Source organism: Pan troglodytes, chromosome 18 (assembly GCF_028858775.2).
Source record: "Pan troglodytes isolate AG18354 chromosome 18, NHGRI_mPanTro3-v2.0_pri, whole genome shotgun sequence".
NCBI classification, from domain to species: Eukaryota; Metazoa; Chordata; class Mammalia; order Primates; family Hominidae; genus Pan; species Pan troglodytes.
Window position 1 is genome coordinate 72,438,836 of NC_072416.2, and position 25,818 is coordinate 72,464,653.

General features: G+C 38.5%; 1 protein-coding gene and 1 non-coding gene across 2 annotated transcripts; both read left to right on the forward strand.

Moving 5' to 3' along the window:
• The first annotated feature begins 1,816 nt into the window (after positions 1-1,816).
• On the forward strand, positions 1,817-25,539 carry EXOSC6 (exosome component 6). The gene is given in 21 exon segments (XM_063797425.1): positions 1,817-1,905; positions 4,374-4,494; positions 6,769-6,870; positions 7,590-7,859; positions 11,315-11,445; positions 11,600-11,758; positions 12,469-12,587; positions 13,060-13,147; positions 13,237-13,335; positions 13,955-14,036; positions 14,038-14,096; positions 14,649-14,848; positions 15,239-15,435; positions 15,604-15,768; positions 16,867-17,021; positions 19,501-19,643; positions 19,792-19,993; positions 22,871-22,980; positions 23,956-24,099; positions 24,474-24,633; positions 25,362-25,539. Coding segments are annotated over 18 exon segments (2,493 nt in total). The 5' UTR covers positions 1,817-1,905; positions 4,374-4,386; the 3' UTR covers positions 24,060-24,099; positions 24,474-24,633; positions 25,362-25,539.
• On the forward strand, positions 13,677-13,780 carry LOC112205964 (small nucleolar RNA U13). The gene has a single exon (XR_002940096.1). It is a non-coding gene; the product is annotated as a small nucleolar RNA U13 (small nucleolar RNA).
• Positions 25,540-25,818: the final 279 nt, after the last annotated feature.

Below are 25,818 nucleotides of genomic sequence, written 5' to 3' on the forward strand. Positions count from 1 at the left end.
TTTCTTAAAATTTTGGTTAAGAAAAAATCTTAAATTGTGCTAGATTTATTTTAAAATGGCTCAGACCTCCTGACATTTAAGCAGAAATTACAAGCCCATTGCAATATTTTGAAAAAAAAATTTTTTTTTGAGACGGAGTCTCGCTCTGTCACTCAGGCTGGAGTGCAATGGCACGATCTCAGCTCACTGCAACCTCCACCTCCTGGGTTCAAATGATTCTCCTGCCTCAGCCTCCTGAGTAGCTGGAATTACAGGTGCCCGCCACTACGCCCAGCTAATTTTTGTATTTTTAGTAGAGACGGGGTTTCACCATGTTGGCCAGGCTGGTCTCAAACTCCTGACCACTGGTGATCCACCCGCGTCTGACCACTGGTGATCCACCCGCGTCGGCCTCCCAAAGTGCTGGGATTATAGGCATGAGCCCCCGTGCCCAGTCAGTATTTTAAACATTTATTTCAGATGTATTTAAGTTACCAGGAGAATTACTGGAGAGACTAAAAGAAACGTTGCAAGCTACGTATTTCACAAAGCTTTACATACTCTTGGTAGCTGGTATTTTTCTAAAGACATTTTTTGTTATTTATTTTTATTTTTTGTTCCCAGTCTTCAGAGTCTTGAAGCAAATTGATGTTGTGTTATAAAAAAACACAAAACACCAAAAGCTCCTAAAGATTTTCCTCTTACATATGTACAGGAGATCTTGAATCGTACTTTGGAGGACAGGCCTTGGCTTCAGCCAGCTTTTGTGGCTGTACGAATACAGCATAGGAGCTTTAAGAGCACTGCTGAAGCCTCTGTTACTGGTACTTGGCTTTTCTGGCCCCACTGTCATGGCTTAACTCTGTGCCATCTCTTATCTGAATCTCTTTGTGTTTCTCCCCTATTCAGATCAACCAATCAAGGCTCCCATAAAGATTTTGGCCTCATCTTGTTTTTTTCATCTTTGCTGCTTGTAGTCAACAGGAATTCAGTACCTTTAGCTGTACTGATGTGTTTACTGTTTCCTAGAAAAGTAAAGAAATGTTTTGCTTCTGTGTTGTTTTTTCTTTGCCCCCACACCTAGAATGTCTTTTTTCACAGCCCACGTTTAAAGCTGATCTACCTCTCATAAGCCACACATTCTAGTTTGTAGAGATGCTTCCCCTTGTTATCCTTAAGATCTCATTCTCTTCTGTTATTTTAGTGCTTAATTTTAGGTAGATGTATAGATTGGTTCTAGTATCCTAGTTTTTGCGAATCTTGTCCTTTTCATATATCGTACTTCTTCAGTTACACATCTGTAGACCAGGTCTTGTAATCTCCCTTTGCTCTTCATGTGCATGCTCTTGGTTTGGAGGACTAACTGTTGAGCTGAGTGGCTCAAAGAATACCTAGAATGAGATTTTTAGCCAAAAACTAATTCAGGAGTGGCAAAAGCTTCCGTCTTCATTTATACCTACATATAACTAGAGCATATGTGCTAGAATTTATTTTTCCCCAACAGCTTTCTGAGTTGATTTAAGAGATTATTTCCTTAATTTGTTGTCTATTGGGTTTAATGTTGGCTTTTTGAAATAATTAGGTAAAACCCATTTTTATATTCAGAGTCATGAATATTTTCATGGGCCACAGTTCTCTTTCTAAAAGCCTAAAAATCTATTCTAAAATGAATTGATTGAAATATTTTAGAGTTTTTTTTTTTTTTTTTTAAACAATGTACTACTTATTAAGAATGCTGTGAATTCACATCTAGGACCTCAGCCATGTGGCCTCTGGGGAATCAGTGGATGAAGACGTCCCTCCTCCATCAGTGTCATTACCAAAGCTGACTGCGCTTCTCCGGGTATTTAGTACTGTGGTGAGGAGCATTGGGGAACGCTTCAGCCCAATTCGGGTCCTCCAATTACTGAGGCATACGTAACAGATGTAAGTGCTTTTGGGCATTTGAAGTGTCATTCAAAAATAAAATTGTTTTACATTGTAAATGCTTCCGTTTACCAGGTGAACTGTTATTAATCCTTCATTTGTTTAGCATGTATGTATGTATGTGTATATGTATATATTGTCTGACTGCTTTCTTAAATAACCAGAAAAGCAGGGAATCCTTTTATATCTCATCCTCCTTTCATCCAACTCCCCTACCCTCCCATGACAAAAGGCCACTCTGAATTTTTAAATCTTATTCTTTCATTTTTAAATAATATTTCTTATAATTTTACTTTTAAATTATTGGGTTTCCTTTTAGTTTTTCAACATATTACGAATAGCACACTATAGGAGAAGCCTCAGAAAGTAATCTTCTCTGAGCATAAGATGGAACTCATGAAAACTTGTATATCTTTATATTCTTTGATAGCCTGATATCAAAGAATATAAATTAAAAATGAGGTAGCTAGATTGCCACACTTCAGCAGCCTCAAACATTAGCTGCACTGTATATAGCACATCCAATGAGGGTTCAGTGGAAAAGACACAAGAAATGAACCCCAGGCATTGTACTCTGCTTTGAATAAGGAGAAAGAAGCATGTGTGATACAGTCATAAAAAACTTAATCTAACTGATGAAAATTTTACCATTAGGATAAAACTCGCTTTTAGGAGCATATATTTTTGCTGAACATGTTGCTAAATGAAATAGGATATTGATTATATAGTAAGTTGTGTACTTGAGCAGAAATGTCAGAACTTAAAGATAAATGAAACCAGCATATCGGTATTTTAAACCAATATGGTTTCAAAACGGTTTAATATCTTTGCTTCATTTTTAATGTCTAAAAGGTGGTTGTTTGAAGACTGTACAGAGTTGAAATAAAAAGCCGTTAATTCAGACATAAAATAAAAGGGACATAATTTATATGATAGGTGTATACTGATTTATGAGGATCTTTTAGGCCTTTGAGAATGGTAGAATGGTGGGGTTTTTATTTATTTTATTTATTTTTTATTTATTTTTGGAGCTGGAGCCTCACTCTGTCACCCAGGCTGGAGTGTAGTAGTGCAGTCATAGCTCACTGTAGTCTTGAACTCTTGGGCCCAGGTGAACTTCCCACCTCACTCAGCCCTACAAGCGGGTGTCACCATACCCAGCTCTTTTTTTTTTCTTTTTAAAGTGGGGTGGTGCCATCACGACTCAGTGCAGCCTCTATCTCTTGGGCTCAAGTGATCCTCCCACCATAGCTCCTGCTAATTTTTTATTTTTGTAGAGATGGGGTCTCAGTGTTTCCCAGGCTGGTCTTGAATTTTTGGCCTCAAGCAGTCTTCCCACCTCAGCCTCCCAAAGTGTTGGGATTATAGACATGAGCCACTGGTCTCTGTTGCCCAGGCTGGAGTGCAGTGGCACGATCTTGGCTCACTGCAGCCTTGACCTCCCAGGCTTAAGTGATCCTCCCACCTCAGCCTCTCAAGTAGTTGGTGGGACTACTGGTGTGAGCCACCACGCCCAACTAATTTAAAAACAAATTTGGTAGAGATGAGGTGTTGTTATGTTGACATGGCTGGTCTTAAACTCCTGGACTCAAGAGAACCTTCCAGCTAATCCTCTCAAAGTGCTAGGATGATAGATGTGAGTCACTATGCCCAACCTCCAAGGATACTTTTAATGAAAACTATGGGTAGACTAAATAAAATCCTGTATGTATTGGTTGTTAAATATTATAGAAGTATTTTTTAACATTTGCTCTGTTTTCTCCCCTATTTTATTAGAAATTTAGTACACAATTATTGGCCATTATAGTTAAGTGGGGGATTTTGTTTGTGTGTGTATTGGAAATCATATGATTTTTGAAGATACTATGTGGTAAGCATGAGAGTGCTTATCTTTCAAAAGAGACCATCAGTAGATAGAAAGTTTAATAAGCTTAAAGTGACTTTTATGTTCAGTTTTGAAAGATTGATTCCCAAAAGCCCAAGAGCTAGCTTGTAGTATGTGTGGGCAGGCTATTCCCATGCTGTCAATACCATTACTGTCGTGGTGTATTTCATGATAAAGATTCTGAGCTTCAGCCATTTAGTGACATTGGGAGAAACGAAGTTGGGTATATGGGAAATAGAGGATGGCAGATTCCATTTCCTGTCATAGTAGCACTTTAGGATTTTTTAGCCAAGATCATGTTTACATATTGTAGTAAAGGTATCATTATTATTCAGCTACTGAGAACTAGAATATTAAGAGACTGCTGGCAAGGCAAGCCGTTAATTTTCAGTTGAAATTGCATTAAATAAAAAGTATTTTCTTGCTTTGTGGAAGCACGTGAATTTTTTTAAAAAGCTGCTTGTTTTCCCCATTTACAGATTCTGTACAGAGTAATGAGATGTGTGACGGCTGCAAACCAGGTGTTTTTTTCTGAGGCTGTGTTGACAGCTGCTAATGAGTGTGTTGGTGTTTTGCTCAGCAGCTTGGATCCTAGCATGACTATACATTGTGACATGGTCATTACATATGGATTAGACCAACTGGAGAATTGCCAGACTTGTGGTACCGATTATATCATCTTAGTCTTGAATTTACTCATGCTGGTATGTGAATTATTCTTTTCCTTTTTAATGTGTTGGTTTATTCAGGCCCTTAAATCGATATGTAAGAAATTAAGGGCTTTGTCTGGGTATGGTGGCTCATGCTTGTAATCCCAGCGCTTTGGGAGGCCAAAGCAGAAGGATTGCTTGCATCCAGGAATTCTGGCACAGCTTGGGCAATGTAGTGAGACCCCGTCTGTACAAAAAGTCAAAAAGTAGCTTGGTGTAGTGGTGTGCACCTGCAGTCCTAGCTACTCGGGAGGCTGAGGGAGGAGGATCGATTAAGCCCAGGAACTTGAGGTTGAAGTGAGCTCTGATTGTGCCACTGCACTCAGCCAAGGTGACAAAAAAGGCCCTGTCTCCAAAAAAGAAAAAACATAAGGGCTTTGCTTTATTATATTATTTTTTTAGAGTACATTCATCAGTCTTATAATCTATGCCTTCATTTTAGTGTCTATTTACTTTTATTTTTAATGCAATTTTTTTTTGAGACAGGGTCTCACTCTGTTGCACAGGATGAAGTGCAGTGGCATGACTTTGGCTCACTGTAGCCTTGACCTCTTGAGTTCAGGTGATCCTCCCACCTCAGCCCCCCAGGTAGCTAGGACTACAGGCGTGCACCACCACACCTGGCTAATTTTTTATATTATTTTGTAGAGATGGAGTTTTGCCATGTTGCCCAGGCTGGTCTTGAATTCTTGGGCTCAAGCAATCCACCTGCCTTGGCCTCCCAAACTACTGGGATTATAGGCATGAGCCACTCTGGCAGGCCTCTATTTTTAGTGGTTGATAGCTAGTCTCAGTGTAGCTTTACTCGTTTTTTCTGAGGAAACATTGCTCAACGCACCAGATTCTTTGTTTTTTGCTTTTCTTTTCTTTCTTTCTTTTTTTTTTTTTTTTTTGTCACAGGATCTTGCTGTATTCCCCTGGCTGGAGTGCAGCGGTACAATCAGAGCTCACTGCAGCCTCAAACTCCCGGGCTCAAGTGATCCTCTCACTCAGCCTCCCGACTATCTGGGACTACAGATGCATGCCACCATGCCTGGCTAACCTTTGTATTTTTTGGAGAGAAGGGGTCTCACTGCATTGTCTAGGCTGGGCTTAAATTCTTGGTCTCAAGTAATCCTCCTGCCTTGCCCTCCCAAAGTGCTGGGATTACAGGTGTGAGCAATCATGCCTGGCCTCCTTTAATTTTTTTTTTTTTTTTTTTTGAGACGGAGTCTCACTCTTTTGCCCAGGCTGGAGTGCAGTGGCACAATTGTATTTTTAGTAGAGACGGGGTTTCACCATGTTAGCCAGGATGGTCTCGATCTCCTGACCTCGAGATCTGCCTGCCTTGGCCTCCCAAAGTGCTGGGATTACAGGCATGAGATACCGCGCCCGGCTGGCCTCCTTTAATTTCTTAACCATAAATATCCTCCCCCCACTTTTATTATGGACATTCTGAAGCACATAAAAATAGGGAGCATAGTATAATAAATGTGTACATATTTAACACTCAGCTTCTATAATTAGAAGCAAACGGCCCATCTGGTTTCATCTAGGCCTCTTTGCTATCCTTTCATCTCCAACTGGCTTATTTTAAAGCAAATTCTAGATGACATTCTGCTGAGCATTTCTGCCAGAATTACACCTCTCTTTGCTAATGTGAAAAAATGCCCATGATAACTGTAAAATAAGTGTGTCCTATTTAGGTGTCTAAACACTTTAATGTCACAGTATTAAGGCCTTAAAATATAGCTTAGATGTATTTTTCTAAATTAAGAGACTTTATTTTTTAGATATACAGAAAATTGAGCAGAAAACAATGAGTTCCCATGTACCTTCTTCATCCCAACAGTTTCCCCCTCATTAACATATTGTGTTAGTGTGGTACATTTATTACAAAGGAGTGAATATTGATATATTATTATTAACTAATTTTATAATTTACTTTGTGTTATGTATTCTATGGACTTTAACATGTGTAATGACATGTATCCCCTATTACCAGTATCATACAGGATAGTTTCACTTCCCTAAAAATCTTTTATGTTCTACCCACTCCTTCCTCGTTCCCTCTCTCCACTCCTCCCTCCCTCCATCTTAAGCCCATGGCAACCCCTGATCTTTTTACTGTCTCCATCATTTTGCCTTTTCCAGAATGCCATGTAGTTGGAGTCATATAGTATGTAGCCTTTTCAATTGGCTTCTTTCACTTACCAGTGTGCATTTAAGGTTTCTCCATGTCTTTTTGTAATTTGAGAAGCTCATTTTTAAAAAATTTTATTCTTTTAGATTGTTGAACAGATAAATACAAAACTGCCATCATCATTTGTAGAAAAACTGTTTATACCATCATCTAAACTACTATTCTTGTGTTATCATAAAGAAAAAGAGGTAAGTAATACATTGATAATGAATTTTGACAACTTGAGTCACTGAAGAGTTGGACCTAATGTTGCTTACCAGGCTATATAAGTGAAATTGAGTGAAATGTGAAATGTTTGATTTAGAATATAGTGATTGTATTTGTTCTTTTAAATTTATTTTTCTTGATAATCATACTGAATACTTTCATGAATGATGTGCCAGATACTCTTTTCAGACTATGCATCTTTTGCTGTTATTAAATTTATTAAATTTTCATAAGGGTAAAACAAGTTGACACATTTATAAAGTTATAAATTAAGAAGTACTGTATATTTTGTAAATAAAAATGACTGGCTTTTCAACCACCCCCTAGTCAAATCCACCACAGACTTTCCTGGTAGATTTAAGAAACCCAGTCTTAAACTGCTGTTTCCATATGTCTTTTGATGTTGATTATTTAAAAAAAAAAAAAAAACGGCCATTTCGGAAATTTCATATTGACAGTTTTCATTTATAGTACTCTTTATTTGTGATAAAACTTAATAGATTTGAAATAGCATACTGATCTGTGTCAGTTTTCTGATTGGTTTTTAAAAAATTAAAATATTAAGTGCTACGGACAGTGAATTGATCAATTTTAAATTTATTTGTATCATCAGCACTAATACAGATAGTGATTTATTTTCCATATAATTTTAGAAGATTTATTTTCCATTTATCACTTCCTTGAATTTTTTGTTTTTCAGGTTGTTGCTGTAGCCCATGCTGTTTATCAAGCAGTGCTCAGCTTGAAGAATATTCCTGTTTTGGAGACTGCCTATAAGTTAATATTGGGAGAAATGACTTGTGCCCTAAATGACCTCCTGCACAGTCTGCAACTTCCTGAGGCCTGTTCTGAAATAAAACATGAGGCTTTTAAGAATCATGTGTTCAATGTAGACAATGCAAAATTTGTAGTTAAATTTGACCTCAGTGCCCTGACTACAATTGGAAATGCCAAAAACTCACTAATAGGGGTGAGTCTTTAATTGTAATGACTTTGTTTTATCCACAGTTAAGCCTTTTCTCATTACATATTTATGTATTTCACTGTCATGTCAACATGTCTGCAGAATCACTGTATGTAACAAACAGCCATATTTAAGACATGCCTGGATAAATAAAATTGGTAGGAATGTTTTCTTGCCATTATATTTAACTTTTCTTCTTTTTCCTTGACAAATCTTGATAAGTTTTTTTATATTAGTTTTATTTTCTAGAAAATGTCTTATGAATTTCTCCTATTTGCTCTAGCATGCTTATAGAAAATGTCAGTGTTTCTTACAGCTCAAATTTGTATAGTTGTTTTAAAACGCGCTCTCTTTCTTCTTCCCCTGGTACTTTTTTCTTTCTGTCTACTGAAGTTAGTTCTTATACATGGTCTTATATTTTGGCTGTCTCTTTTTCCCTAGAAACATTCATACAGGTTGAGTATTCCTTATCTGAAATACTTGGGACTGGAAGTGTTTTTGATTTTGGATTTTTGAATACTTTTTTTTTTTTTGGAGATAGTGTTTTACTCTTGTTGCCTAGGCTGGAGTGCAATGGTGCAATCTTGGCTCGCTGCAACCTCCGCCTCCCAGGTACAAGCGATTCTCCTGTTTCAGCCTCCCAAGTAGCTCGGATTACAGGCATGCGCCACCACGCCTGGCTAATTTTTTTGTATTTAGTAGAGATGGGTTTTCACCATGTTAGCCAGGCTGATTGTGAACTCCTGACCTCAGGTGATCCACCTGCCTTGGCCTCCCAAAATGCTGGGATTACAGGTGGGCACCACCATGCCCAGCTGGATTTTGGAGTATTTTCATAACACTTACTGGTGAACATCCCTAATCTGAAAATCCTAAATCTAAAATGCTCCAAAATTTGAAACTTTTTGAGCACCAGTATGATGCCCCAAGTGGAAAACCTCACACCCGACCTCATGTGATGAGTCCAAACTGTTGTATGCACAAAATTATTTAAAATATTGCATAAAATGACCTTCAGGCTATGAATAGAAGGTGTCTATGAAACATAAGTGAATTTCGTGTTTAGACTTGGGTCCCATCCCCCACATATCTCATTTTATATGTATGCAGGTATTCTCAAATCCAAACATATACAAAGTCTGAAAGACTTCTGGTCCCAAGCATTTTGAATAAGGGATACTCAACCTGTAGTCTTTCTTTTGGGATTTTTTTTTTTTTTTTTTTGGAGACGGAGTCATGCTGTTGTCACCTGGGCTGGAGTGCAGTGGTGCAATCTCGGCTCACTGCCACCTCTGCCTCCCGGGTTCCAGCAATTCTCCTGCCTCAGCCTCCTGAGTAGCTGAGATTACAGACACCTGCCACTATGACGGGCTAATTTTTGTATTTTTAGTAGAGACTTGGTTTCACCATGTTGGCCAGGCTGGTCTCAAACTCCTGACCTCAGGTGATCCACCTGCCTCAGCCTCCCAAAGTGCTGGAATTACAGGCATGAGCCACCGCGCCCAGCCTGTGTGTGTGTTTTTTTAAGTAATCCGACATGGCCCTGCTCTTGATTTGTATTTATTGTTTATGGTTTGTGTATTTCTTCTTCCTATTGGACCACACAGAGTTGAAAAACATTATTTTTAATAGAAAATAATAGGTGTAGGCTGGGCATGGTTGCTGACACCTGTAAACCCAGCACTCTGGGAGGCCAAGTCGGGCTGATCACTTGTGGTCAGGAGTTTGAGACCAGCCTGGCCAACATGGTGAAAGCTCGCCTCTACTAAAAATAGAAAAATTAGCCAGGGGTGGTGGTGCACAGCTGTAATCCTAGCTATTTTGGAGGCTGAGGTAGGAGAATTGCTTGAACCCAGGAAGTGGAGGTTGCAGTGAGCTGAGATCACACCACCGCACTCCAGCCTGGGCTACAGAACCAGACTCTGTCTCAAAAGAAAAAAAAAAAAAAGAAACAAAGAAAGTAATGGATGTAATTAGGGAATAAAGTTTTTAGGAGGAAGAAGGTAAAATTTGATGTTTGCGCTTCAATGTGCTCCGTGTTGTTTGATTGGATTGCCTTGTATAATTCCATAGCTGCTTCACTTATTACCAGTTACAGCTTATGTTTGAAGTCACAATAAACTCTTCTTCAAACATGAAAGCTTGATTTTTGAGGAAAATTATTCACATTATTTACAGATTCAAAGATGTTTATGTCCTGTACTCTAGAAATAAGGAGAAAGTGGGTGGGGATGGGGCAGTAAGGTGGAATGGAGTGTCTTGGCAGTGTAAAGGAAAAAGATGGATGGAAAAGGTGTAGAGTGGCAGGGTGTGCCTTTGTTTCCTTATTGAACAGGGCACCTTGCCATTTGCAGTATATGGAAAATTGAGGAAATACAGTCTAATTCCACAAAAGGCACATACAAAGGTCTCTGTTTAGACCAGAGATCAGCAAACTATGGTCCGTGGGCCAAATACAGCCCAGCACCTGTTTTTTGTTTGTTATTTTAAGTGTATAATTCACTGATTTTTAGTATATTCACAGAAGTGTACAACCATCACAACACTAGTGCCTGTTTTTGTAAAGAAAGTTCTTGGGCTGGGCGCAGTGGTTCACGCCTGTAATCCCTCGGGAGACTGAGACAGGCAGATCACCCGAGCTCAGGAGTTCAAGACCAGCCTGGCCAACATGGTGAAACCCTATCTCTACTAAAAAAATACAAAAGTTAGCAGGGCGTGGTGATGGGCACCTGTAATCCCAGCTACTTGGGAGACTGAGGCAGGGAGAATTGCTTGAACCCCAGAGGTAGAGGTTGCAGTGAGCTGAGATCGCCCCATTGCACTCCAGCCTGGGCAACAGAGCGAGAGACTCCGACTCAAGAAAGTTTTCTTGGAACACAGGTACTCTCATTCCTGTGTTTTGTATGTGGCTGGTGTTTTGTTTTGTTTTGAGAGAGAGAGTCTTAACTTTGTCATCTAGGCTGGAGTGCATTGGTATGATCTCGGGTCACTGCAACCTCTGCCTCCCAGGTTCAAGCGATTCTCCTGCCTCAGCCTCCTGAGTAGCTGGGATTACAAGTGTGCGCCACCATGCCCAGCTAATTTTTGTAATTTTAGTAGAGATGCGGTCCCGCTATGTTGCCTAGGCTGGTTTCAAACTCCTGAGCTCAAGTTATCTGCCCACCTTAGCCTCCCAAAGTGCTAGGATTACAGGTGTGAGCCACAACACCTGACCTGTGGCTGTTTTCTTACTGTAGCGATAGACGAGGAGTTGCTGCATTGCATAGAGATGCTATATTGCACGCAAAGGCTTTACTGACTTCACAAAAGAGTATTTGTCCCAGGTGTAGTGTACTAGATCCCTTCCAGTCTGTAATTTTAATTTAAAAATGTCCAAATACCCCTGTTTTGAAGGATAAACTCTGTATGCTTGTGCTTATTTTGGAGAAGCCATAAACTTACTTTGTTTTGTTCATGATCAGATGTGGGCGCTATCTCCAACAGTCTTTGCACTTCTGAGTAAGAATCTGATGATTGTGCACAGTGACCTGGCTGTTCACTTCCCTGCCATTCAGTATGCTGTGCTCTACACATTGTATTCTCATTGTACCAGGTACTGTATTCACAAATTTTTCTTAAGAAAAGAACCCCACAAAACATTTTATTTTTTTAATGGATAGATTTTAAAGATGTATGTTGATTTAACTTTGGACTTGCTTGCTTTCTTTGATTAAAGATGAAAAGATAATCTATGCTTTGTCTTTCAGGCATGATCACTTTATCTCTAGTAGCCTCAGTTCTTCCTCTCCTTTGTTTGATGGAGCTGTGATTAGCACTGTAACTACGGCCACAAAGAAACATTTCTCAATTATATTAAATCTTCTGGGAATATTACTTAAGAAAGATAACCTTAACCAGGACACGAGGTAACACATATTATATAGTATTAACTATTCCTAACTTTGTTAATTTGCCTTTATAATTTGAGAATAAGAAATGCGGATTACAAAAAATTTTAAAAAATGTGGATTATAGAGGTGAGGTAGAGCAGCTTCTTTATTGTCAAACACCTTATAATTTGGTTTTATTATTTAATCTAGGCTTTCTTATTCTTTCTGAAAAGAAATACATGAAAAACCTCAATCCCTCACCCCCAGTGTTTCATAGAAGAATATATATAGATTTTTAATATTCTATGCTTTTTTTTTTTTTTTGAGGTGGAGTTTTGCTCACTGCAACCTCTGCCTCCCAGGTTCAAGCAATTCTCCTGCCTCAGCCTCCCAAGTAGCCGTGATTACAGGTGCCCGCCACCATACCCAGCTAATTTTTGTATTTTTAGTAGAGATGGTGTTTCACCATGTTGTTGGCCAGGCTGGTCTTGAACTCCTGACCTCAGGTAAGCCACCACGCCCAGCCTCTTTGCTATTATCATGCTGCGTTGGGAGGTTTTCCTAAAAGGCACACAACAATTTTGACAGTAATTTCTATATTTTCATTTTTTATTTTTATTTTTTATTGTTTGAGATGTTTGAAAAACCAAGAGAAAACCAATGTAAGAAGACTAGGCTTTTAACATTTTTTTGTTTTTGTTGTTGTTTTTTTAAATGTACAGTCAACTGTATATTTTGTGTTTCAGGAAACTGTTAATGACTTGGGCTTTGGAAGTAGCTGTTTTAATGAAGAAGTCCGAAACATATGCACCTTTATTCTGTCTTCCGTCTTTCCATAAATTTTGCAAAGGCCTTTTAGCCAACAGTAAGACTCTGTTTTTTTTTTTTCTATTTTGTTTATCAGTCCTTAAAAGGGTCTTTGGTAATGGGAGATGGTCATTAATCGAGCTCTTTTCCTGACCTGAAGATGTGTAATCCTCATTTTAATGACAGATACACAGTCTTGATTTTTTTTCATTCTTAGTATTAGAAAAATGTTTTGAAGTGATTGTCACATTTTTAAGCTTATGTGAATGTTTATAGTTTGCATATACTTTTACATTTTCTCTCAGAAAAAGGTTTGTGTGATGACCCATCAGTTACATTATATGGGTTTTGTTGAATGTGTCATTTTTCCAAATGTGACAGTCAATAAGGATTCTGGACAAGAACAGTGCCTAGTCTGTAGTAGGCACTCACTCTTTGTTGAATGAATGAATGGATTCAGATAATTATGACAAACTGGGATATAATTTCTTTTGGCCAGCTGAAAGCAACTGTCTTTTAATGTTTAATAGCTCTCGTTGAAGATGTGAATATCTGTCTGCAGGCATGCAGCAGTCTACACGCTCTGTCCTCTTCCTTGCCAGATGATCTTTTACAGAGGTATGAAATTAAGATCATGTCTTTTGACATTAACCCTAATAACTTGGAAATGTTAACACACCTGCTTTGTCTATTTCGTTCTTTCATAGATGTGTTGTTTGCCGTGTTCAACTAGTGCACCGTGGAACTCGTATTCGACAAGCATTTGGAAAACTGTTGAAATCAATTCCTTTAGATGTTGTCCTAAGGTATAACAGTTGTTTTGGAGCAAAGACATTCTGTTATATTTACAGCCTCTACTGGTTGTCTACTTTAGGAGAAGACAGATCACCTATTAGAGCATTAATGACACATCTTTTATGGCCCTGCTTGCCAGTGATTGAAGTGATGTCAAATAATCAAATTTTGCAGGTCTGCAAGAAAATTAAAAATTTTTAATGAGCTTTATAGGCTCACAATAATTAGTATAGAATAACTCATGTAGTGCCAAAATATGTTTCTTAGTAGCTCAGATATTTGAAAAACTAAACAGTAATCTTTCATTGTTTTTGATCAAGTTGATTTGGGAGCTTTTAAGAGCCTAAACTTGATCCTTTTGTAATACATAAGCATAATGATTGGGTTTTTATGTTCACATGTTTGATATGCCTCCCTCAAATCCTCTTATGATGTCGGCACATTACCCATCTGAGGTGAATAAAAAAAGGATCTAAAGTTGTAATCACATCTCTGTATCCATTTTAAAGTCTCTATTTTACTATATTTTTACCTCCAGTGAGTTAATAAGTAAATAATCCACTTACAGTATGTGCTAACCTTTTAAGCTAAAATATTTTGCATAACAACAACTTTATTTTCTGTCTACAGCAATAACAATCACACAGAAATTCAAGAAATTTCTTTAGCATTAAGAAGTCACATGAGTAAAGCACCAAGTAATACATTCCACCCCCCAAGATTTCTCTGATGTTATTAGTTTTATTTTGTATGGGAACTCTCATAGAACAGGGTAAGGCATTTCTTTGACTATTTTATCTGGGAAAGATAATTTTAAGATTCCCTTGACTTTACATGCAGTTTTGAAGAGAAAATATGTTTGGGGGTGGCAGAGTATCAAGTAACATTCTTCTCATATGGGTTATTTCAGTTTTCATCAATAGGAAAATTGCTTTGAAGATAGCATCTGTAGAAACAAAAATGGGCTTTGAAATTGAGTAATGAAATGTGGTTAACAATTAACTGATGTGATGTCATTAACACTTTGGGGAATGGGGTGGGGGTGGAGATATTCTAGAGATGCTTAGTTGCATTGAATGAGTTTCATTCCGGACTGGCATGAGCCGTTTACCCTAATCATCCTTCCACACTGTACCCCATCCTGTTAACTATAAAAGACCTCAAAATGAGAGGGGGGGACATAATGCTTCTCAATTTCATAGGTTTTGCCTTTTTTTGGAGTAGGGAAAATTACAGTTCCTTATTCCCATTCCCCTTGCATTTTTTTTTTCATTATTAAAATGAAGTTGTCATTGTCTGTTAAATATGAAACTACTTTTCCCAGGAAGGACAATTGGTTGGAAAGACTGTTCTGTAGCTGCCAGAGACTGGATAAGCGTGACCAGTCAAAAATTCCACGCAATCTCCTGAAGACAGATGCTATCCTTTGGCAGTGGGCCATATGGGAAGCTGCACAATTCACTGTTGTTTCTAAGCTGAGAACCCCACTGGGCAGAGCTCAAGACACCTTCCAGACAATTGAAGGTAACTCGCTCAAGCTTTGTGATGTGAATACTTTCAAAGCCTTATTAAGAAATAATGGATTTTTAAATCTTTGTTAAAGATTTGAGAGTATATGATTTTTTTTGAAAAAAAAGTCAATAATTTTCACGTATGTTTGTTAGAATAAGCTTTCATTGAATAATTGCATTGGAAATATGTTTGTTTTTTTTCCCAAAACTTATGGGAGTTGTGTGGAAAAAATATATATATTTTTTCCCCTAAAATGAAAGATCTTTCATGTTGGGATTTTTTATTTTTAAATGATGGGTAGACAGAGGATACTTGATAAATGTGAATTTGTCCTAAAAAACTCACACTTATTCTAGGAACTTTAAGATTTTTAAAAATTCAGAATGTTGTCTTTGCTTTCAGGTATCATTCGAAGTCTCACAGCTCACACATTAAACCCTGATCAGGATGTTAGTCAGTGGACAACTGCAGACAATGATGAAGGCCATGGTAACAACCAACTTAGACTTGTTCTTCTTCTGCAGTATCTGGAAAATCTGGAGAAATTAATGTATAATGCATATGAGGGATGTGCTAATGCATTAACTTCACCTCCCAAGGTTGGTTTCCGGGAGATAGTGTTGTTTTATAGCAGTTTAATGGTCACAGCTGGCAGTATGTGCAGAGCTGATATCACAATAGACTTGTGTATTTGGTTTATATATAGGTGAGACATCCTTACCTACAAATTGAACCAGTCCTGAGCTTTTCTTTCTCTTTTCGTAAAGGTCATTAGAACTTTTTTCTATACCAGTCGCCAAACTTGTCAGGACTGGCTAACGCGGATTCGACTCTCCATCATGAGGGTAGGATTGTTGGCAGGCCAGCCTGCAGTGACAGTGAGACATGGCTTTGACTTGCTTACAGAGATGAAAACAACCAGCCTATCTCAGGTAAAGTGGTGTGTTTGAAATTCATTTTAAGTCTGTTAATAAGAAAAACATGGTTTAATTCCTTTGGTATGATTTAATCTATGGATAAAATAAGTTAAAGCTTGGATTCATTTTCAAAGGTTTTGATCCTGTATTTTGTAAAAGCAACAACTGCCAGAGTTACCTATTTTATTCGTGTTAAAACAGTGTTAGAAGTTAAAATAATGTTCATGTTTTTGTTCATGTTAAAACAATATTCATGTTAGAACACGTTAAAACTATATTTCTTACGTGCAAAGTTTAGAACTTTAAAGGTAATTCTGAAAATTTGTTTATGGGGGAAATTTTTTATTTATTTATTTATTTTTTTGAGACACAGTTTCACTCTGTCGCCCAGGCTGGAGCACAGTTGTGCGATCTCGGCTCACTTTAAGCTCCGCCTCTCGGGTTCAAGCCTCTTCTTGCCTCAGTCCCTGGGATTACAGGCACCCACCACCATACCCGGCTAGGTTTTGTATTTTTAGTAGAGACAGGGTTTCACCATGTTGGCCAGGCTGGTCTCGAACTCCTGACCACAAGTGATCTGCCCACCTCGGCCTTCCAAAGTGCTGGGATTACAGGCATGAGCCACTGCACCTGGCCAGGAGAAATTGTTTTTATAATGTATGACAAATGCTTGAGTAATTCCTGGCTTGAAAGTGGGCTCACAATAAATAACTGGAATCCAAAAATAACAAAATGTTTAGCAATTCAGGTAATGTCAAGCAGTATTCAAACACATGAAGTTAATCATTCCTTAATTCCTGTTTATTTATATTTAATTTTTGCTTTCTTTTTACTCCATGTGTTATTCCTACAGAGGTCACAGGTTAAATGTTTTTGGGTAACTTTGGGGTGGGGGTACAAACATCCATGTGCTGCTAAGGTTCTGTTAGTCACCCTTTGTGGCTATTTTATATGTAACATTTTAAAGAATTCTGAGCTAAATAATGTGAAAACTGTGAAAATTGTTAAATACATTTGGCTTTAAGCAGGCATAGACTGTGATCAGTTGTAAATTTTATAGGGATTTATGTTTTAATGGTATTGGGTGACTAACTTTTCTGAATGCGTTTTCAGGGGAATGAATTGGAAGTAACCATTATGATGGTGGTAGAAGCACTATGTGAACTTCATTGTCCTGAAGCTATACAGGGAATTGCTGTCTGGTCATCATCTATTGTTGGAAAAAATCTTCTGTGGATTAACTCAGTGGCTCAACAGGCTGAAGGGAGGTAGGTTGGAGGGAAGGAAATGGGTGATAGAATTACTTTATGTTTAAATTCTTTGTATTACTCACTGACATTGTAGCCAAATCTTAAAACAGCTTTGTTTGCTTTCAGCATTGAAGCTTGCTATAAATCACTTCACCAGGAGGCATCTTCAGTTTGTTCTTTAGTTAGCAGCAATACTGGAGTGCCTTTCTTATTTAAGAATTAGTGGCAAATCACACTGTAAAACAAGACCTGTCAGTTGTTTTATAAATGCTTTTGAACTTGATCCCTAGTTGAGCTCCTTCCCCCTCAGAGTCTGATACAAATTACCCTTTATTGTCAGAGTATTTGCTCATTAGTCCTGTGAACTCTACATTCAGACTCATTGCTTCCTCCAGGTAGAGGAGCTTGTACCATAATATTCTGTGTCCATTTATGTTAGTTTAATGAAATCTTGCGAATTTAGGAAAATAAAAGAACTGCTCATACTTCCATATCTTTGTAGTAACTTCTGTTGTGTGTCCTTTTGTAGTCCCATATTTCCATATCCATATGCTTTGTAATTCTTTTTTCTTTCATGTCGTTTTCTCCATTCTTCACCAAAACATCAGCGTACATAGGCACATGGTTTTATGATCTGTTTTTCCCACTCAATATTTAAAAAAAAAAAAATTTCCATGTTAGGTAGGCTGGGTTCGGTGGCTTACATCTGTATTCCCAGCACTTTGGGAGGCCGAGGCAGGTGGATCACCTGAGGTCAGGAGTTTGAGACTAGCCTCACATGGTGAAACCCCGTCTCTACTAAAAATACAAAACATATTAGTGGGGTGTGGTGGCACATGCCTGTAATCCCAGCTACTTGGGAGGCTGAGGCAGGAGAATCGGTTGAACCCGGGAGGCGGAGGTTGCTGTGAGCCCAGGTTGTGCCACCGCCCTCCAGCCTGGGCAACAAAAGCAAAACTCTGTCTCAAAAAAAAAAAAAAATTGCCATGTTAAATATTCTACAGTGTTATTTTTAATAAAGGTTTGTATTTATGAGTGTACCATAATTTAATACTTCTTACTGTTGGGCATTAAGGTTGTTTCTGATTTTTTTTTTTTTACTAAATGTACCATAGCACTTAATATCTTTGCTTATATTTCTGATTACTTTCTTGGAATCCATTCTCATAAACTGATTTACTAGAAGAAAGGCTGCCAAACCATAAGTCTTATGATATATTCTATTGCTAAGTTACTCTACAGAAAAGATGGCTGCAGTGTATACCCTTAATAATAGAGTACCCCCTTCCCTTCATCTTTGTGGATACTGAGAGTCACTGAGAAACAAGAATGCTGCCACCACCATCAGCGAAAATAGTTATTGTACTTTACATTTCTATATTTATTAATGACTAATAGTAGAAGTTGCCCCATGTAGTGACCTTTTGTGATTTTTTAAAACATGGATCATGTCTTCATGGCCTCTCAATTTTTCCTGTGTTAATCTGTGAAATTTTATTAAATACTAAGATTGTTGATGCTATCCAATTTCTTGATTTATAATTTGTTTTTAATGTTTAGTGTTGTATTTCAGCATTATGCATCCAGATCTGTTACTTGTGCATCTTTTCTTGCATTTTATCCTTCTACAAAGCCTTTCCACACACTGACATCAGTTACTTATCAATATTTTCCACTAGTTCTTTTATACTCTTATGTTTCTTTAAAAAACACTTAACCACTTTTAAATTTAGTTTCATAGTTGTGAGGAAGACATCATACCTCCCCCCACCATAGTCAACTCACTGTTTTAGCTCAGTTTATTCTTGCACCATTTTTTGTGGGAGGGGGGAAATGAGATATGTGTGTTTAAAATAACAGCCTCCTTTGGGGCTGGGCACGGTGGCTCATGCCTGAAATCCCAGTACTTGGGGAGACTGAGGTGAGCGGATCGCTTGAGTCCAGGAGTTTGAGACCACCCTGGCTAGCAGAGCAAAACCTTGTTTTAGCCAGGTGTGGTGGTGGGCGCCTATAGTCCCAGCTACTTGGGAGGCTGAGGTTGGAGGATTGCATGAGCCTGGGAGGGCAAGGCTGCAGCGAGCCATGATCATGCCACTGCCCTCCAGCCTGGGTGACAGTAAGACTGTCTCAAAAAATAAGTAAGTAAGTAAAGGCCAGGCGCGGTGGCTCATGCCTGTAATCCCAGCACTTCGGGAGGCCGAGGCAGGCGGATCACCTGAGGTCAGGAGTTCAAGACCAGCCTGGCCAACATGGTGAAACCCCGTCTCTACTAAAAATACAAGAAAATTAGCCGGGCATGGTGGCGAGCACCTGTAATCCCAGCTACTCAGGAGGCTGAGGCAGGAGAATCGCTTGTACCCAGGAGGCAGAGGTTGCATTGAGCTGAGACAGTGCCATTGCATTCCAGCCTGGGCAAGAAGAGCAAAACTTCATCTCAAAAAAAAAAGTAAGTAAGTAGATAAATAAAGAAATAAGACTGCTTCAATTTGCTTTTCAGGTTTGAAAAGGCCTCTGTGGAGTACCAGGAGCACCTGTGTGCCATGACAGGTGTTGATTGCTGCATCTCCAGCTTTGACAAATCAGTGCTCGCCTTAGCCAATGCTGGGTATAACAGTGCCAGCCTGAAACATTGTCTGAATGGTGAGCGTTCAGTATTTTTAAATGAAGCAAAAGTTATAGTAATATATTTCGTACTGATGATCTTATCATGTTTTTAGGTTTCTGTGCTCTTTGAAATATTTCTAATTGATCTGAATCTCTCTCTTCTTATTTTATAAAATACTTTCAGGTGAATCCAGAAAAACTGTGCTGTCCAAACCGACTGACTCTTCCCCTGAGGTTATAAATTATTTAGGAAATAAAGCATGTGAGTGCTACATCTCAATTGCCGATTGTGCTGCTGTGCAGGAATGGCAGAATGCTATCCATGACTTGAAAAAGAGTACCAGTAGCACTTCCCTCAACCTGAAAGCTGACTTCAACTATATAAAGTAAGGCTTTCTGTTTCCAGTTATAAAACAAATTTCCAATAACTATGATGTTTTTCCTACGGCAAAAAAATATTAAAATTGGTCATATGTAGTAGTACAAAATGGTTATATTTCTAACTTACTGCCATTATGAAAATGACAACAGGAAACTGACATCAGAGATGAGGGAAGGTATTTGTATAATGGGAAAACACTGCTGAGATAGTCATTTGGTATTAATTTTCAGAACCTGTCGTTCTAAAACCTTAATAGAGTTTGAAGATTATGCCAGAGTGAATATAAGGAAAAATTTATACTGCTTTAGAAAGAATCACATTTGATGGCTTTGTTTCTAAATGAGGTCTGAATATATCAAAAACATTTATTCTAATGAGGACAGAGTTTGTGAACATCTGTAAATTAAACTTTCTTCTCATTCCTCTGTGCTTTTATTAATTCTGTAATTCAAAACTGAGCACTCACTCTGTTGCAGACACTTGGCTGGGAAGATAAAGGTCGTTAGACTTTGTCTGATACCCTTGCTTTCTACTGCTAAATGAGTTAATGTGTAATTGCTTCACTGAGCATGTACTATGACCCAGGCAGCACATAAAACAGACACAAATTCCAACCTTTTAAAGCAAAGATTAGATAAAGATTATTGATAGAAGGATTAATTGGACCTCACTCACCTTTTCTGTGCCATAAGGAAAGCAGTTAGGTAAAGCTGACCTTCTTTGGAGGGAAGACACAAGGTCAAGGCATGCCCATCAGGATGCCCTTTGGGCCTAGACCTGATGTGAGAATGATGGGCTTGGAGTGTTCTGGAAATAGCTGGGAGGCCTGTGTGTTTAGGAGCGCCTTAAACAGTAGGATACAAGGGCACAGAAGTAGCTGGGAACTGAGAAAAGAACTTTGGCTGTTATTCTAGTAAGACTGAAAATTTCAGGTGGGATTTGAACAGAGATGTGTTGTGATCTGACTTGGTGGTTCATTCTGCTATGGTGAAGAGACTGGAGGTGAGGGGCAAGTATGGAAGCATGGAGACCATTAATTTGTGGGGGCAATGGTAGAGGGAAGAGAAACAATGCTATTAACTGGAGTAGGAGCACACAGAGAACAAGCCATGTTTTAAGATTTCTAATGAAATGTGCAGATGAGATTGTTGGGTAAGCTGTTAAGAATTGGATTTTGAACTAAAGAGAAAGTCTAAGCTTGAGAGATTTGCACATCATTAGTACACAGAAAAGGCCCTGTTTCCTTTTCAGTCTCTATACTCTAGAGCCTTTGTAAGCAACCAAACCAGAGAGAAGCCTCTGGAGAATAGTGAGTGAAGAGGAAGGAAGGCCTGGGTCAGAATCCTAGTTTAGCATTTTTGTGAAAGGATAGAAGAGGAAGCCATTCAAAAAAATACAGGGACATTGAGAAGGGAAGTGCCCTAGATATAGGACATCCAGATGGGAGTAGTCAGCCTTGTCAGATGCTCTAGGGATTATAAGGAAAAAGAGTTTTGTAGAGAGACAGAAGAAGCTAGATTGAATACTATTGAGTGGTAGAGACATTTGAAAATGAAAAGCTTGAGGTAAGTTATTTGGTCAGTGAGTTTTTCTTGAAGTCGAGGATAAGAAGCTGTTGCTGGAGGGAGATATGAGATGTTTATTTTAAATGTTGGAGAGATTATGTTCTTTTGGCCAAGGGGAAGGAGCCACTAGAAAGCAGAGGTTGAAGAAACAGGAGAAAGAACATTGATAGATTAACTGGCCCTCACCTTTTCTCTGCCTCAAGGAAAGCAGTCAAAGTTGGTATAGACAGAATTTTGGCAGGGTATGGTGGATTGGGGGTAGGGGTAGAGGAAATTAAAGCCTGTGTTTTTTTGTTTATTTGTTTGTTTTTCTGAGGACTGAGTCATTAGCTGAAAGCATAGGGCATTATAGAGCATAGTGGGGACTTGAGGAACCTGTCACTGGAGAGGACTTAGGACCTTTTAATGACAGAAATGATGAATGTGTTGGCAGCAGTTCATCAGTGCCCAGTACTCAAGGGTCCCCCTGAGAAGCCAGTGGTTGCACTGATCTAGGTAGAATCAGGCACAGAATAAGTCAGGTGATGTGCCTTTCTAGCACTGGCCTCAGGCTGAGTTATAAGGGAAATTACACAGCGAGAGGGACAGGCAAAGATGGAAAAGAGAGAGAGTGAGAAACAGTGTCTTCTTCCTGGCTGGAGAGCCTGCGTCATGAAAATGGGGACAGGGTAAGGGATCTGAAAGGAGCAGCATAGAAGCTGGGAGGATGAGGCCTGTCTTCCTGGCATTGATGCTGCAGGACTACAGGAAAGAATTTCAGAGGTGTCAGTATTTTTCATAAAAGCAGATGAAAGAGAAGAATTCTTTGAAAAAAGAAAAGTAGGTGAAAAAGGGAGAGATGGAGGGATGCCAGCAGTGAAAGAAGCCAGGACTGAGATACAAGATTGTGATGCTGGGAGAGCTGCAAGGGCTCATGCTATAGGTGAGGAGTGAGGCTGCACAGGGAGCTCACTGGCAGCTTGGAGAGAACTGGGTGTCAAAGTCGTCCTGCAGAGGTCTACTGTCAGTGTGTTAGGCTCTGAAGAGAACAGGCTGCAATACATTAAAACAGGAAGGAGACACAGGGGCTAGTCAGCTCCACTGAAACTCTGTAGCTGTGACTTTCTGGTTTGCCACTCCAATTTGAGTACTAATTAAGTGGTAGTCACATCTTCAACATAAAAACCAAAATAATGGCATCCTCGTGGAAGGAATTTTGTCAGAAAAATGCTGTGTACTTTGCTGTCTTCCTAGGATTTGTTCTGTTTTTGTTTGTTTTTTTTTAATGGTTCCACAGTCTGCGTAGGAATACAAGCTAACCAATATTTTAATTACAGATCATTAAGCAGCTTTGAGTCTGGAAAATTTGTTGAATGTACCGAGCAATTAGAATTGTTACCAGGAGAAAATATCAATCTACTTGCTGGAGGATCAAAAGAAAAAATAGGTAGGTATTTGAGAAAATAGTTTTAAAGTTATTTTAGTGGACAAGTTGCTCAAAATGTTTGGCTTAGTATATTTTACTGGAAAATCTGGAAGTTATTTTACATTTTTGCGGGGCAGAATCACATGTGAAGCAACAAATTTAGGGCTACCCTATTTATGTTTGATTTGGGAAATGAAAAGCGCTTAAAATTAAGTCAAATAAAAAAAATGACCACCTTAATACTTTGAGATTTATCTAGCCATTTTGTTTGATAAAGGACAAAGTAGTGTTTCAGCTAAATATTTTTCTTGATTTTCATCTTGATGTGGCTCATTAATTAAGTTCTTTATCACAAATGGAACACTTTATAAAATGTTATTAAAAAGTTTAATGAGTATTCTGGATTGAGCAAGATTTGCTAATGCAGGTCTAGATTTGTTCCCTTAAATAGTAGATTGACTTACTGATTTTCTTTTTTGTTTAGACAGAGTCTCACTCTGTTGCCCAGGCTGGAGTGCAGTGGCACGATTTCGGCTCACTGCAACCTCCGCCCTCTGAGTTCAAGCGATTCTCCTGCCTCAGCCTCCTGAGTAGCTGGGATTACAGGTGTCTGCCACCGTGCCCAGCTAATTTTTTGTATTTTTAGTAGAGACTGGGTTTCATCATCTTTGGCCAGGCTGGTCTTGAACTCCTGACTTCGTGATCCACCCACCTTGGCCTCCCAAAGTGCTGGGATTACAGGCGTGAGCCACCACGCCTGGCCTCGACTTACTGATTTTTGAGCCTTTGAAGGCAACTGCTTTTTAGGGGTCTGAGGTACAGTAATTTTGTATGAAGTATGATTTTTATATAGCTCTCAGTAATGCTTATAGTGTTTAACTGCCTTAAATATTAAAGGAGCTGTTCATTGGTGATTAGTTTTTAATAATGCCGAACATAAATCAAAATTTATAATAAAAGCACATTAATTAATGACATTTCATTTAACTTCTGTAGACATGAAAAACCTGCTTCGTAACATGTTAAGTCCAGATCCAAGGGAACCTCAGAAATCCATTGAAGTTCAATTGTTAAGAAGTTCTGTTTGGCAACTGCTTTAAACCCGATAGAACAAGATCAGAAGTGGCAGTCTATAACTGAGTAAGTTTACTCTTACGGAGGTAAATGTACATTGTGTATATCATGTGATAAACATACATGGGGTGAAGAGGGCTGGAAGGAGAGTTACTAGATTACTAAATACTAGTGCTAATAGCTTCACTTTAGTTGTAGAAGTCATATGATATATGAATGCTGCTTGCCAACAAAAACTGAGGTTGAAATGAAATAAAATGTAAAAATCCCCAAAAGCAAATGTCTTGACTTGCTAATATCATTTTATTATAGAGCAGGCTGCTCCTGTTACTGCCCCCTAACTTTGGATGTCAGTTTGATAGCATCTTATCAATTGCTTTATTCTTTGAGTGGTTATGAATTGTAATTTTTATTAATTGACAGTAAATATTTTGTTTCAGAAATGTGGTAAAGTACTTGAAGCAAACATCCCGCATCGCTATTGGACCTCTGAGACTTTCTACTTTAACAGTTTCACAGTCTTTGCCAGTTCTAAGTACCTTGCAGCTGTATTGCTCACCTGCTTTGGAGAACACAGTTTCTAACAGACTTTCAACAGAGGTCTGTATATTTTTACAAGCACATTATTATGACTATTAATGGTCATTACTGTAGAACAAAGACCTTATTTTTTGAGTTTTTTGAAATAGGATTTGTAGTTGGGCAAGCTGGTAAATCCAGAAATCTAACATGCTGTTTTCAGGCAGTCTTTCATTTGGTAAGTACATGGGGCAGATGGAAGAACCTGAGATAATCACAAGGATGGCAAATTGCTCAGTTTTTTCTTCTATTTTTGGAGTGGGAGGTGGTGTATGTAAAGACAGTTCCTTTAGGCGGATTACGTAAATTTTAGATTTGCTGCAAACAAAGATCTCTCCTCTTCATCCTAAATGGGGTAAAGTTCAACCAGAGATGGGGGCTTCTGAATGAATGATGATCTTCGAGAACTTCATTATAAAGCATTAGTTGTAATGTTTTTCTGTAGTCTGCTTTATAGTAAATGTGCTGTGACTTTTTTTTGTAATGTGCTTTATTAAGTATATTGATAAATTAGACTTAATATTCTGAAGAAGATTTCCCTTCAAAACAAAAGGCTTTCTCTTACTGTGTGCTTGCCTCTTGTGAGTAGAAGATAAATGATGTAAGGGTATAGTGTAATAGATAAAACTACTGCAATCAATCTGAAGTAGACAAACTATATTGCAGTCTTGGACTTAAGACTTGCTATATATCTGCAAACGTATCAACAGCCTGTTTTACGTTGAGTAATTTTGGTTTTTCTCTGGCAGGACTGTCTTATTCCACTCTTCGGTGAAGCTTTACGTTCATGTAAACAGCATGACTTGAGGCCATGGATGCAGGCAGTAAGGTATACTATGTACCAGAATCAGTTGTTGGAGAAAAATTAAAGTTAAGTGGTTTTCCTTTTTTTTTTGTAAGAGAAAATTAAAGGTGTTTTTTTTAAAATTTTGCTTTATTGAGGTTTATATTACACATTCTAAGTGTATGGTTTGATGAGTTCTAACATGTCTTCACTTGTGTGACCACCAATACGATCGAGATACAGAACACCGTCTTACCCCAGAAGGTTCCCTTGGGATCATCTCCTCATTTGCCCCTGTCAGCAGTTACTGATTTGCTTTCTGTCACTATGGATTAGACTTGTCTTTACTAAAGTTTCATGTACGTGAAATCATAACAACATGTTCTCTTGTGTTTGGCTTCTCTTGCTCAGCATGATATTTT